The sequence below is a fragment of the Ruditapes philippinarum genome, unplaced genomic scaffold, assembly GCF_026571515.1.
Source record: "Ruditapes philippinarum isolate M1 unplaced genomic scaffold, ASM2657151v2 ctg5203_1_1_1_1, whole genome shotgun sequence".
NCBI lineage: Eukaryota > Metazoa > Mollusca > Bivalvia > Venerida > Veneridae > Ruditapes > Ruditapes philippinarum.
The window spans coordinates 14,357-29,120 of NW_026854671.1; the positions used below are offsets into that span (position 1 = coordinate 14,357).

Genomic DNA, 14,764 nt, shown 5'->3' on the forward strand with positions numbered 1-14,764 from the left:
TATTGCTTAAAAGACTTGCAAAGTAATCATGACCTATTACCAAACTGTAAAGAAGAATGACATGACCCCATGGCAACAGTAATCAAGAGCTTATTCTCTACCATTGCAATGTTACTATGTCAACAGTTATCATAAACATATGAGCCGCGTCACAACAAAACCAATATAGTGTGTTTGCGACCAGCATGGATCCAGACCAGCTTGCAAATCCATACAGTCAGAGCAGGATCCATGCTGTTCCCTATCAGTTTCTCTACTTGTAATAGGGTTGGTAAGGGAACAGCATGGATCCTGATCAGACTACATGCTGGTCGCAAACGCACTATGTTAGTTTTGTTGTGACGCGGCTCATATTACTTTTGATAATATGATGGTCGATGATAAGGAACATAATGACATTTGAAGAAAAAAATTCCTCAAGAAATTATGAAGAAAGAGCGAAAAAAATAGGTTACTGTACATACATTTTATTCAGGAATTGGTATGTGGACGCCAATGCCAGGTGAGTAGGACATTTATCCATACACAAAAAGTAAAGTGCAGCTTAAAATGAAATACAGAGTTGAACTTACAGGTTTGACAGTTTTCAGCATTTTGATGGCAAATCTTTCCATGTCCCTGTGTGCTTCACCAAACTTTGAGAAAGCCTCACTTGCAGCCGGCTGGGGTTCACGAACACCTATACTACTGAACACATCACCAAATGCTGTAATATAGAACACATCTTTTAATTACACTGATTATGTTTTGTTAATTGGTTTATTGTGTTAAGTTTATTGCAAATTAATAATGTATTATTCTTAACCTGGCAGGCAAGTACATGTACCTGACATGACTTAATGTTCCTGGAAAACCTGTATTCTGTACTGACCAGTTTTTGTAAGCATTACTGCCAAAATCTCCCCACATAGAGTCCATATCAGCCAATAATTAACTACAAAGTTATGTATGAAATAAACTCTTTTTTTTAAATGTAAACTTGCATCATTCCAGGTTTATCAATGTTATATTGAGGTATATTGTTATATCTGATAAACCAAAATTAATAATGTAATGATTCTAGTTTACTGGGTACTACAGTATTATTGAAAAGGGGAAGTAACTTACATATGCTTTCTTGCATAAGGAGAAGTGAAAGTATGTTAAAAATCTCCCTTATCCAGGACACACTATATTTTATGCTAATTACATTTATCACTGAAATACTCGGCTGTTACAATGAAATATTAGTTATATCACTCACAGAGTGTATCTCTACAACTTGTAAACATAGCATTTATTTTAAAATATCTCATAAATTATGGAAGGAAACCTTTTCATTTTTCGTGACTTATAATGCTACTTCAATGAAAACAAGTTTATCATTTCACAAGCCATTATGTGTTTGAGAATATTGTATATGCCTGAACTCTCAGTGAGATTTAATTCATAATACGAACTAATAATAAAGTTTATATTCAATCTTGTTTATCAAATGGCTTAATATTCAATATTATGATGATAGTTTTATAATGGATCAGTCATGGATAACAAGGCTTCTGATAGTAGAAGTTTTGTAGTCATTTACTCATTGATTTAGGCTTGTGACTTCCAAAATGTAATGCTTTTTCTTCATTACCTATAAAATGAGACATCCAAGTCGTAGATTTTGCGGTCTCTGACCTCTGAATTCTGGAACTTTATGGAAGCCCTGAGGCAAGTGTATTTTGACTGGGTGGGGTATAATGTAAATATGCAAATGATTTTTTTTTGTTTCAATGAAGTATTCGAATAAAATTCAGTAATGTGGTCACTGCTACACACAAATAAAGTTGCGTGAAATCATTACATTAACAGTTAATCCTTAACCTGCTAAACTGCTTCGAATTTGGAACAGTTTATTCCAAATTTCAGTATCAAAATGCAAAAAAATGAGCTACTAACAGTATAGGGCCTGGTCAGACTGCCCAAAGTCTGCCTCTATACTGGTGGAAAAGATTAATAACTTTAGGTTTCAGTCGGTTAAGGGTAAATGAGTTCAATACCTTTGTGTGATTGAGACAGCTCGAATGTACACTTGAGAAGTTTCTTGGTATGCTCTATAAGACCTTTATATGTTTCTGCTGTCCTTTCTAATTCCTGAAGCTTCTTCACTAAACCATCTGCAAAATTAATAAAACAGTATATAAATCAACCATCATATATTCTGCATCTTGGTCAAGATCCATCGTGTAATGTTTGTTTGATTTAACACCAATCTTAACACATTCTTGGTCATATCTTGGTATTCAGTTCACCTAAGCGACTTTCTTCAATAACTTACCAGTAATAAACAACTTCTCCACAACTGACCAACAACTATTATCCCACATGATAGGAATCAGTAGTGAGAGACAAATGAGCCACGCCATGACAAAACCAATGTAATGCGTTTGCGACCAGCATGGATCCAGTACAGCCTGCGCCTCCGTGCAGTCTGATCAGGATCAATGCTGTTCGCTTACCAACTCTATTACAAGTAGCGAAACTTATAGCGAACAGCACGGATCCTGATCAGACTGCATGGATTTGCAAGCTGGTCTGGATCCATGCTGGTTGCAAACCCATTATGTTGGTTTTGTCATGACGCGGCTCAAATGTCTGAGATCAATAGATGTTTTCCGGAACTCGTCAAATGTGGGTTTTTCCAAGCTTATTACCCAGTACAAACAAATTTTTACCATTATAGCTTCATGGTGCACTATCAGTCACTATAGATCCATAGTCAACCTGTTGCCCTTATTTTTGAAGCTGTAACTGTAAAAGTTTGGTACCCCCAGATTAGCTGGGAAAAACCAGAAATGAAAGTAAAGAAATTACCAAAAGTAGTCAGGTGGCCAATAACATGCTGCAATCGATTTTACCCTGTTACTGTGACATTATGAAATGTTTTATGGAAAATATAATTAAAACTCAGAAATCTCCGTCTGAAAAAATGTTTTTAAGTGAAACTTCCGGCTGTAATAAATTGTATTAAGATAATTTAATCTTTGAACTTTGACTTAAGAGAAGTGCATTTACAATGATTGCCAGTTTTCAACAAGTCACGATGTGCACTTATTTGCTCTTCTAGTATTCTTTGATATTTTTTTTCTTCAAAGCATGCACCATTACATCAATTGTGGAGAATCAAAGACTGCCAAAATACATGCAAACAGTAGTATCAAACGGAAACGGTCGACTTTGATATACATATGAGCTGTGTCACGACAAAACCAACATAATGGGTTTGCGACCAGCATGGATCCAGACCAGCCTGCGCATCCACGCAGTCTGATCAGGATCAATGCTGTTCGCTATCAGTTTCTCTACTTGTTAAAGAGTTTGTAAGCGAACAGCATGGATCCTGATCAGACTGCGCGGATGCGCAGGCTGGTCTGGATCCATTCTGGTCGCAAAAGCACTATGTTGGTTTTGTCGAGACACGGCTCATATAGTGATTCTTATCCCTAATTAAACCATTTGAAAACAAACTAATGGTATTACCATTGCATAATATGGCTCTTGAAAGCCCTAAAGCATCAGCTGTATTGGAGTTCATAGACTCGACCACGCGGTGTTTTGCTTTCTTAAGAACTGAAATAAAAAAAAAATTTTTTTATATAATTACATATATACACAAATGTATAATTTTCAAAATGTATACTGTCCAGGTAAAATTATGACAAGTTTTGTTTATTTTAATCGGATATATCTTCTGCTAGTGCAAGATAAATAATATCTGTCATAAGTTGAACTTGCAGTTCGGATCGGATTATCTGTCCCGAGGGGACTCGCCCATTGGGAGGTAACTAGGCTTTCCGATCCGAAACGCAAACACATATCAGATTTTTTTTTCTTGCATCATCTACCATATTCTTTTATATTTTAAAAACTTTACCTTAATAAAAACAAATTTCCATGGAAATTTAGGTCATTACACCCGTACCTATTTCTCTTACAAAAGCATATGAAAATTACAACTTAATTCATAACCGTAAAATTACGTCTTCTTAAACATGCCATTGTATGGCACGTGACTCATCTGGCACCCTCCATGCCAGATCAGATTTCCAGCATGAGTAAAACTGACGGAAAATGCCAGTCTGATATGCAAGAAATGCATGGATATCTTAACCCGGTAATGGCAACCAGATTTCATCCATGTGCCAAGCGCAGACTAAGATCAGCCAGCTTTTCCGTGTCTTCTGCGCTGTTTATTATATAGTCAGTAATAATTTTGAAATTTTACGGATTTCCTGTTTTGTTCAGATTTGTCCAGACGGACAAGTCCATTTAATAAATTAAGAGTTGTACAGGCGGATAAATCGTTTGAAACAGATTTATAAATAGAGTGGTACAGATACAAATCTTGGATTACTTTTATAGGTGATAATGACTTTCCTACCAAAGGCCAGCCTGCACATGCCAGCATTTTTACATGACTTTAAACAGATGATGCCTCAGTTTGAGTATTTTTATAATGAAATCGCAGTCTGGACTCAGATGGAAACTACAGTATTGGAGTAGCATCAGTCAGTAAGAGTGAATCAGCTTTAAGAACTGCTATAGCTAATGTGTATTTTGTCTTGAAACAGGACCTCCCTACCTCACTATCAGCTTTAAAGGATAAAGTGTCCATATTTTTTATGCTAAGTATCCATTTAAAATAAAATTTAAATGTGCTTATTTATAATTATCTTTTTTTAGATTATAAAATAGTTGTAGAAAATATATAAATAAATGTTTGTTTTCACAATAATATAACCTGTATAAATTCTTATCAGGCATGTCTCCTAACACAATTACTGGCTCCATTTTTGGAGACATTTAGACAAATTCTTAGCCAGCTCAAACTAAAACTGACCCAGAAGGAACCCAGTCTATTTAAATCACTATTAGACTTTTCCTAATTCAAAGCAAGTCAATTCCTTTACAAGAATTCACCTTGACAAGTCTTTACTCTGTGTTTTACAGGATTTTAACAAGAAAAGTAATTAACACTGTGAATCAACCTATCCTACAGGGTGATTTGACGAATATCTCTTATATATGACGTCACCTAACTACATGATACCAAAAGACTTCCATTAAATCTCTGTCTATGTAAATACTAGCAAGGAAATATACTCCAGCAAGACAGAATAGAAATAGATTTCAAGTTTTAAAGCATAATTGATCATTTTAATATGTTTCACTGGTTTATATTATAGCTACTATGCAGTTCAGCTTAAGCAACATGATAATCTTGTATAAATGTAGACATAAGTAATGTTGTTAATTAAATTTAAATGCCTTTAAACAACAATGCTTTCAAATTCAAACAATCTTTATTCCTTCTTAACATTATTAGAGAATTTGAATTTAAACCTTATGAAAATATATGTGGCAGAGATTTAATTTAATTAATGTGGCAGCAAAATAATTTCCATTACATTGATGACATTGATTACATTGACGAAATATCACAAATTAATTTCCTGTTTTAAAATCAGGCAAATATCATTGGAATCATTAACTCCAGGCCCTAGCTATAGTCTTATTTTGTCTTAGATTGTCTAATTTTGCATGGTCTTTTGTTCAGTCACTTTTATGATAAATCAATAGCAAATATGAGCTTAACATGAACTGATTACAGAATTCTAATCAAAGTTTTGTATTAGAGCAAACTTTCTGATAAGATAGGCTTACAGATGTAACAGACCTTTTTCGGTTAAGTTCCAAACATAAATGTTCCTTGTAGTAATATTGGACAATGTCCCTTATAATAATAATAGACTATGTCCCTTGCAGTAATATTGGACAATGTCCCTTGTAATAATAATGGACTATGTCCCTTGTAGTAATACTGGACTATGTCCCTAGTAGTAATATTGGACAATGTCCCATATAATTATAATAGACTATGTCCCTTGTAGTAATATTGGACTATGTCCCTTGTAATAATAATGGACAATGTCCCTTGTAGTAATATTGGACTATGTCCCTTGTAGTAATATTGGACTATGTCCAACAATATTGGACTATGTCCCTTGTAGTAATATTGGACTATGTACATTGTAGTAATATTGCACAATTTCCCTTACAGTAATATTTGAACATATCTGGGACTCCCTTGTAATAATATTGGACTATGTCCCTTACAGTAATATTGAATTATATCCCTTACAATAATATTGGACTATGTCTCTTACAATAATATTGGACTTATCCAAATCCAAAACAGGGCAAGTTATTTTACAAAAGCAGAAGGGTAAATGTTAAAGATGTGTATCTGTGTAAAAACATTATCATTATCTTACCAATGTCAAGAGATTTTCCTTGTTTTGGATCAGCATGGAGTTTGTTGTAGTTTATACTGACATCACCCTATGAAGAATAAATGTTACATAAATACAAAGGAAGTAATTGAAATAGTTCATGAAATAGTAATGAAATTTTCATTTAGAATTTTTAAATATGCACAAAAATGTGTAAACTATTTTGATCAATTTAATTTTGTCTCCAAGCATAATACATGTGTATTTTGCTATTTACATTAGGTTAGTGAGGAAATGAGATACTGACATTTTGTATGCCTGAAACTAGTAAAATAAATTATGTTTTATAACTTTTGTAAATACATGTATTTACATAGGGAAAATATCATGCATTCACCCAACATTCACATCTTTAGAAAACATGCAACAGGATTGCGGTATCAAATTTCAATAGAATGTTTAAGTGAGAATGTTTGTAAAATAAAGCTACGGAGTAAAATTCTGTTTAGTATGAAATACATAAACATTAACCCTAACTGGGCAGCAGCTAGTTAGTGGTCAAGTTGTCCACCTCTAACCCATGGACTTGTGGTGTTGAACCCTTACTTTTGCCAGTAAAACGAAGTAATTATTCCTCGATGGCACAGTACTCGGCATTAGTCTCTGGACAGAGCAATTGTCTGGACTTAACCCTAATAGCGTGTTGTAATTTGTCACAATGACTCTTTACTTTCAATATGAAACAATCCATTCAAAGTTTAAGGGATTTTATTTACAAAATAAAAAAATACAACTATCAGCCTGGCCAGATTGCACAAATGTGAAGTTTGGTCTGCCTTATACAACTGGCAAAGGTTTACCACTTTAAATTTGATTCCTGCAGGTTAAGTGTTAATATTAATTGCAAAAACTTTTTTCACAATTGAGCTTAAATAAAGTTGTAAATGCTTCTTTCTGATGTTGCTGTATAATGTTTCAAATTACAAACTTACAAAGCATAAACAATTTAAGAGTTATGTAAGGAGATACAGCATTAGTTCTCAAACATGTACCTTAATAGACTGTATCATACGAGCAACCTCCACCTTGGTTCTGCCCTTCACTGATTGACCATTAACACCAACAAGCTCATCACCTGACTGTAAGGTACCCTCCTTGGCAGCAGGGGTGTTGTCAAAAATCTGAACAACATATAGGCATGGACAAAGGGGAGCTCCGCCCCCAATACTGATCCCAATCAAGTTCTTTTCATCCTTTGTTAGTGCCACACTCCCCGACGTCACTGTCATCCCCCTAGAACAAGAAAAACAAGCAATTATCATAGTATTGCAAGCAATCCATAAGTCCCCTACCGGTAAGAGCCCAAGCAACATTCTGAAGGGCCATTGGCCATTCACTTAGGTTCCTATTTTAAGTAAATTTGTTGAAAAAGTTCTTTAAAAATGATCACAGGAAACAGTTTTTATGTACCGACAGACGGACTGAAGGACACTCTAAAGTTATTTTTTAAACATCCCTGTTATCAATATATAACATTTTTAAAATCCTATCATGATTGAAGAAGTTGGAGTAAAAATTACCAATTTCTCAAAAAAAAGTCTAAGTTCAAAAGGGGCATAATTCTGGAAATAGTCTTGCTAGAGTATTGAACACTCACAAATGTTGAGTGACAATAAGAAACATGTATATGAAGTTTGAAGTAGATACATTCAGAAAAAGAAGTTATTAAAAAAAACAGTTATTAAAAAAAAACAATGTTTTTTTCATGAAAATTTTAAGTTCAAGGGAGGTAATTCTGATAAATTTTGTGCTAGAGTTGTAAACCTTGTCACATATGATGTGGTTGATGACAAGCAACTTATATTTAAAGTTTGAAGAAAATACCTTAAGAAATAAAGAACTTATAGTGTAAAAACTTAAAAACTAGAATCAGAAATCTTGAAATTCAGTCTATTTGTTGCCATAGCAACCAGAATTTTCAACATAGGAAGATAAAAAAAAATGTGCATAATTTCCATACTGCCATCTACCCATATGTCAAGTTTCATAAACATATTTTCAGTACTTTTTGTGTTATCACTGGATCCAGGTTATGTGTAAAATTTGCCATATTTTTAGTCTATTTGTTGCCATAGCAACCAGAATTTTCAACATAGGAAGAAAAGAAAAAAACGTGCATAATCTCCATACTGCCATCTATCCATATATCAAGTTTCATAAAAATATTTTCAGTACTTTTTGCGTTATCGCGGGATCCAGGTTATGTGTAAAATTTGCCATATTTTCAGTCTATTTGTTGCCATAGCAACCAGAATTTTCAACATAGAAGGAAAAGAAAAAGACGTGCATAATCTCCATACTGCCATCTATCCATATATCAAGTTTCATTAAAATATCTTCAGTACTTTTTGCGTTATCGCGGGATCCAGTTTTGTGGACGGACGGACTGACGGACGGACAGACGGACTGACGGACGGACGGACAGACGGACAGACGGACGGAGGGTAAACCTAAAGTCCCATCCGGTAAACCGGTAGGGGACTAATAACAAAATGTTTGTTATTTGTATGTTTAACGCATTAAAGTGTTAAAACTGACAGTTTTAATAAGAATTTGTTTGATTTGTTGAGTTTAAAGTCACACCTGCATTGTGAAGGTGACCGACAAATGGTTATTTTCCAGCCTTACTGGTGGACAGACCTTGGGTGCTCTAGCTGTCTTGCATAATTTCGGACACGAAGGTGCCATGCTTTCTTATATGAATTAGTCTACACTTCCTCACAAGAATCAAACCAACAGTGGTGAGGGGCTAAGTGATCTAAAATAAGTATCCTTAACCTGAATGACAAGCTCGACCATGGACACAGGGTTTTCATACTTATCTGAAGCAACAGATGTGCCAACGAAAACAACCAATTTGGCTTTGGGTCAAGGGGGATATTTTAAACTCCAGACTGAAAATACAACCAATTTCAACCAATGATATGGATCACCAATCTGTTGAAAATGAAAACCTAGGGACACCCCAAATATTTTGTTATCGGGTGTTATTAAGTCACAATAATACTTTGAGGTCATTGTGCGACTTTCCAGCTTTCCTGGTGGAGGATGACTTCAGATGACAATTAAACCTTTGAGCATTGTTTCAGGCACACCAGTGGAAGCTAAGTAGAACAACATGGCAACCATCTGTAAGCTGGATGGATAATATTCAACTATTAAAGAATTAAAAATCCTGGTGGGATTCAAACCAACAGCAGTAAAGTGCCAGTGGTTTTAAAGTCAGAGACCATAACACTTGGCTGTGGAGGCCCTAGGATGGCCTGACAATATACGAGCCAGTGATTTTCTTTCCAATTTTCAAAACAACAGGCTGTGGCTTTCTGAAGGGGAAAATATAGCGCTATAAATCAGAAAAGGGGAAAATCAAATTCCAACAACTGAGAATAGAATTGACCCACACATTTTATAAAAAAATTAATTTCGATTCAATTTAACATGCATGGTACATAGCAGAGGCTATAGGGACAGCTTTCTGTCTTCTAGCTGATATAATAAGTCAGATGCTGTTAAGTAATGGTTCTGGTGAAGAAGTGCACAGGGCATAACAGGGGCAAATATTAGCTTTTTTAGGGGAAAATATACCTATTTTGAGCTAAGGGAAACAGCATTTATTCGACTGTAAAATACAGGGGAAAAAAATCTCTGCAAGCACATGTACTAGTACTTATTAACATGATAGAAAAAGAGTATGACACATCCATGTACCAAGATTATAACAGACTTTATCATGTAACTTGTTTTATTCCTCCCTCTATCATTTGTTCATAGCTTGATGGAAAGATCAGGAAGAACAAGATTGAATCATTCAAATTACACGTAATTTTTTATACATGTATTAATCTAATTTTACACCTTCATATAGTGTCTTTTGTTTTACTGTTTAAAATTTTATTGATGTAATTTAATAGCCATTTTATATCTGATTTCCAAGTCTTTATATATGGAAACAGACAATTTCATCACTTGGATTCCAAATGAACAGTAACAACTGTAACTGTGGTAATAGTAATCAATATTAAAACAGCAATGTACTCTTATACTGTGTAGGCTGGCAATAACATGTTTTTCAGCAAAAAAGAAAAAACAAGACAAAACATAATATGAGCCGCACCACGACAAAACCAACATGCGACCAGCATGGATCCAGACCAGCCTGCGCATCTGAGCAGTCTGATCAGGATCAATGCTGTTCGCTATCAGTTTATCTACTTGTAATAGAGTTGGTAAGCCAACAGCATGGATCCTGATCAGACTGCGCGGATGCACAGGCTGGTCTGGATCCGTGCTGGTCGCAAACGCACTATGTTGGTTTTGTTGTGGCGCGGCTCATATGAGGATGCAACATGAGAGTAACTTCATAAACATTAATATCACAAAATTGTATGTAATAAGATCAATGAATATAATGTAAATTATGATTCAAGGTAACTTTCTTTTTCTCAAGGCATGCTTTTATATAAAAGTCTTTTGGCCATGTAAATGTACTTCTAACATACACAAATGGCTAAAGTGGCCTACTGTATATTGACAAATGACAGACATCAGACAAACACAAAAGCTCACTTCTGGACACATCGTGATTCCTGAAGCTATAAATAAACACAAAAATTACCATTCATTGGAAATGCCGTCAGCAATTATTTAAGTCTGAGATATTTACTTACAACACAATATAACTTATAAGCAATAATTTTCTGCACCAGACATGCAATTTTCTGTTGCTATTTCCAGTGGTAATTGGATTTAAATGGCTGTGATTGGTGGTATAATATATCAATATGGTTAGAGTTACTTGTTAACTTATTCAACAAACTAGAAAATGAACTGAAGTAAGACAAAAAAAGTGACACATTATGACATATATTATAGCAGACATGCATATATATTCAATGTTCTGCAAGAAAATTGTAACTTAAGAGAAAATACCAGGGGTCAAAACCAGTGCCTTACCTGCTTGAGAGAAAAATGCATGACTCCAGTAATTCAATCCCATTTAGTGTTTGAAATTATTTTTTGTCCAATAGGATTGCAGTATTTCAAATGAATTGCATCACATTTACTTTGGTAAATCGGGAAACTGTTAATCAGTCTAGTAAAATCGTCTGTTTATAAAAATAATTTAAAACACTAAGCCGGTTAAAATTTATAAGTACGCATTAACAAAATTAAATTGATCCCGCGGCTGTGCTGCACCTGACCAATTTAATTTTGTAAATACATACTTATAAACTTTAATATATACTCACCTCTAACCATCACACAGGGATTAACAGTGACAGATGTGATGAACACTAATTTTAACCTTTAACTAAACAAAATAGTCATGAGCACTAAATTTGTAATGTAATCATAATAGATGAGCACTAAATTTCATCCTAAATGGAGCTGTTTAAATAAACATGGTGAACACTAAACTTTAACTTTGGAGTAGCTGTACACAAAGTCACAGCGCTAACTTTTGATACTAAAATGTGATGCAGACATAAATGTATTTAAACTACATTGTTTGTTTGGGTTTTACGTCACACCGACACAGTATAGGCACATTTGGCGACGTTCCAGCTTTACTGGCGGAGGAAGACCTCAGGTGCCCTTCTGTGCATTATTTCAGGCACGAACGGGCACCTGAGTAAAACCACCTACGTTCTGTAAGCTAGCTGGATAGCTTCCTCACATGAAAGAATTCAAAGTCCCTGTCGGGATTCGAACCCACAGCGGTGAGGGGCAAGTGGTTTGAAGTCAACGACCTTAACCACTTGGACGCCCCTTTAATCTACATGTAATTTGGACTGTTAATGTTGGTAAGCACTAAAATTAGACCCATGAGATGTGAGACTAACAAAGTATCCTTAAAATTTGGACGCTGAAACTTGAAACATAGTGAACACAAAACTTTGACCTCGGAGCTGAACAAGTTAATAAAAACTTTGCAATAAAACCACTAAAATTATCTCCAATATCAATTTGCATATTTGAGTTACCAGTTACCATTTCAATTAAAATGTTCCATTCAATGTAATAAACTCATTTGCAGTTTCTGTTTCTATTTGAACACTTGATTATCATTTTCTTATTCATTGAATAAAAAATTATGAACAAGTAAACACTTCCCCAAAGACCGCAAAAAAATGCCGTAATCATACAAGTCATACAAGCAGTATGCATTATATATGCGAACACCGACAACTGTCACTGAAAATCACCTGAATACATATAAGCCGCGTCACGACAAAACCAACATAGTGCGTTTGCGACCAGCATGGATCCAGACCAGCCTGCCCATCGGCGCAGTCTGATCAGGATCCATGCTGTTCGCTTACAAACCCTATAACAAGTAGAGAAACTGATAGCAAACAGCAGGGAACCTGATCAGACTGCGCGGATGCGCAGGCTGGTCTGGATCCATGCTGGTCGCAAACCCATTATGTTGGTATTGTCATGACGCGGCTCATAATATGTCTACAATCCCTGACATGTTCAAACAAACAAAGAAAAACCTTCATGGCTTGAAAGATAACCAATGCTCACTTGAGATCTTCCCACGGTAGTTGTGAAAACTTGTTCTCGTCCAACCAGTACTCATCGAAATCTTCGTCAGGTACACTACTGTACTCATACTGATATTCCTCGTAACTCATAGTGACCACAATGTTTATCACTGTTTATCAACTTAATTTAAAAGCTTTTTCCAACATTTAAATCAGATATAAATTATCAAAGTTTCATCTATTAAGTTTGCAATTATTTTTATTGTATGTGCATCAAACAAACTGTTACAGCTTCATTCTAATTTCACACTCTAGCTTTTACAGATACAACTGTACATATATGTTATACAAAAAAATGTATTTAATTTCTGACTATTATGTACATGTAGGTTTAACCTAATTTCTTATCCTAACATGTAGGGTTTATCTAGATTTCTTACCATAATACATGTAGGTTATTCTTAATTTCTGACTTTTAACCGAATCTTTTTCAATTTTTGCCTCACTCTTACTTTTAGATTTGTCCTAATACTCTTTCTAACTTTTAGGTTTATCCTAATTTCTCACTTTAACTTTTAGGTTAATCATAATTTCCCACTCTTACTTTTGGGTTTACCCTATAATTTCTCAATGAAATTGTTTGGTTTATCCTAATTTCTCACACTTACTTGTAGATTTATTCTGATATTTCACTTTAACTTATAGGTTTATCATAATTTCACTTTAAAACTTTAGGTTTTTCTTACATTTAACCTATCACCTCCATGTTTATCACTTTCTTCCCATTCTAATTCTTACAGGTTTATTACTGTTCTTCAAAATAAACTAAGGTTTCTCAACCCTTATAAAGTTGTAGGTTGTAACTTCTTGTATCTTTTTAAATTCTATTTCAATTTCTAAAATGTTTATCTTCAAAATAAATATCATCAACAATTTACAGAGTCTGTCATTCTTTTGTCTACTTATTATAATAAACTTTTAAATTACAAAAATTATGTATATTTAGTAGCAGTATATTACATCTATTCAGTATATTTATCAATTAATTGCATAGTCATTAATCTTTAAGCAGATTAAGCCTTAAGAGATTAAATAAAAATAAATAAAAATCACTCCTGTGGTTTTTAGCAGCTTTTAAGTATGTTTATCAAATTTGTTTCTTTCATCACTTCATTTTATAGTTACATTGACCTTAATAATACTGAAGTATACTATTTTATCTAAAGTTTAACCTTTCCCCAACCAAAACATAAAATAAAAATAAAAAGATTACGCAAAAACTTTTTTTGGGATATTGCCTGTGTATATAATTATATATATATTATGTATGATCTACACAGAAATCAAGTTTTCTACATGAGCGCACATTCCTATATATCCTTCCTAAACGCTGTATTCAATATCTCTCTTATTCAAACACACACACATAATTTATTCCTTTCATATACAACACAGATTTAAATCTAAAATAAAAGTTTTAACCAAAATTGCAACCATAAAAAAATCTGCATCAAAAAGACCACAATAAAATACGGTCAATAACTGATTTAAAAGTGAAAACAATTAATCCAGGTTTATAAAATGATCTACAGCATGCCACGTCATGAAATGTGTATATAAACATCTGTTCCACTGGACATGTATTATAAACACCGTTATACATTGTATTCCCGACTTTCATACAACTAAGATAATTTTACTTATTTACGCTACAATTGTGGTGAATTAAATTGATGAAAATTTGATGTTTTCTGAAAAGTTTAAACAGTAGATTATAAGTGCATTTTTAATTTGTTATTTGTTTTTCTGAGTATTATCTTTTTCATCCATTTGATTTATGAACAGTACCTGGCTGTAGATATATTTTAATATTAAAATCTTGCATCTAAAGACCCATTATGCGGCTTTTATGCCTCAAAACTGCATTTATTTTTATCTTTTTAATTTTGGTGCTCT

At 34.0% G+C, this 14,764-nt stretch overlaps 1 protein-coding gene across 2 annotated transcripts in view; it reads right to left on the reverse strand.

Annotated features, from left to right (window-relative positions):
- The window catches only part of LOC132740718 (PRKCA-binding protein-like), a 32,864-nt gene that overhangs the window by 13,045 nt on the left and 5,055 nt on the right, over positions 1–14,764 (reverse strand). Inside the window, exons 1-6 of one of the 2 annotated variants that reach the window (XM_060728681.1) lie at positions 12,849–14,103; positions 7,310–7,550; positions 6,300–6,366; positions 3,505–3,594; positions 2,025–2,141; positions 573–706 (exon numbers count right to left, since the gene is read on the reverse strand). In XM_060728681.1, coding sequence (XP_060584664.1) covers positions 573–706; positions 2,025–2,141; positions 3,505–3,594; positions 6,300–6,366; positions 7,310–7,550; positions 12,849–12,958 — 759 coding nt within the window. In that variant the 5' untranslated portion in view covers positions 12,959–14,103. Of the gene's footprint in view, positions 1–572; positions 707–2,024; positions 2,142–3,504; positions 3,595–6,299; positions 6,367–7,309; positions 7,551–12,848; positions 14,104–14,764 lie in introns of those variants that run through there. The other variant, XM_060728682.1, reaches the window with a different exon arrangement.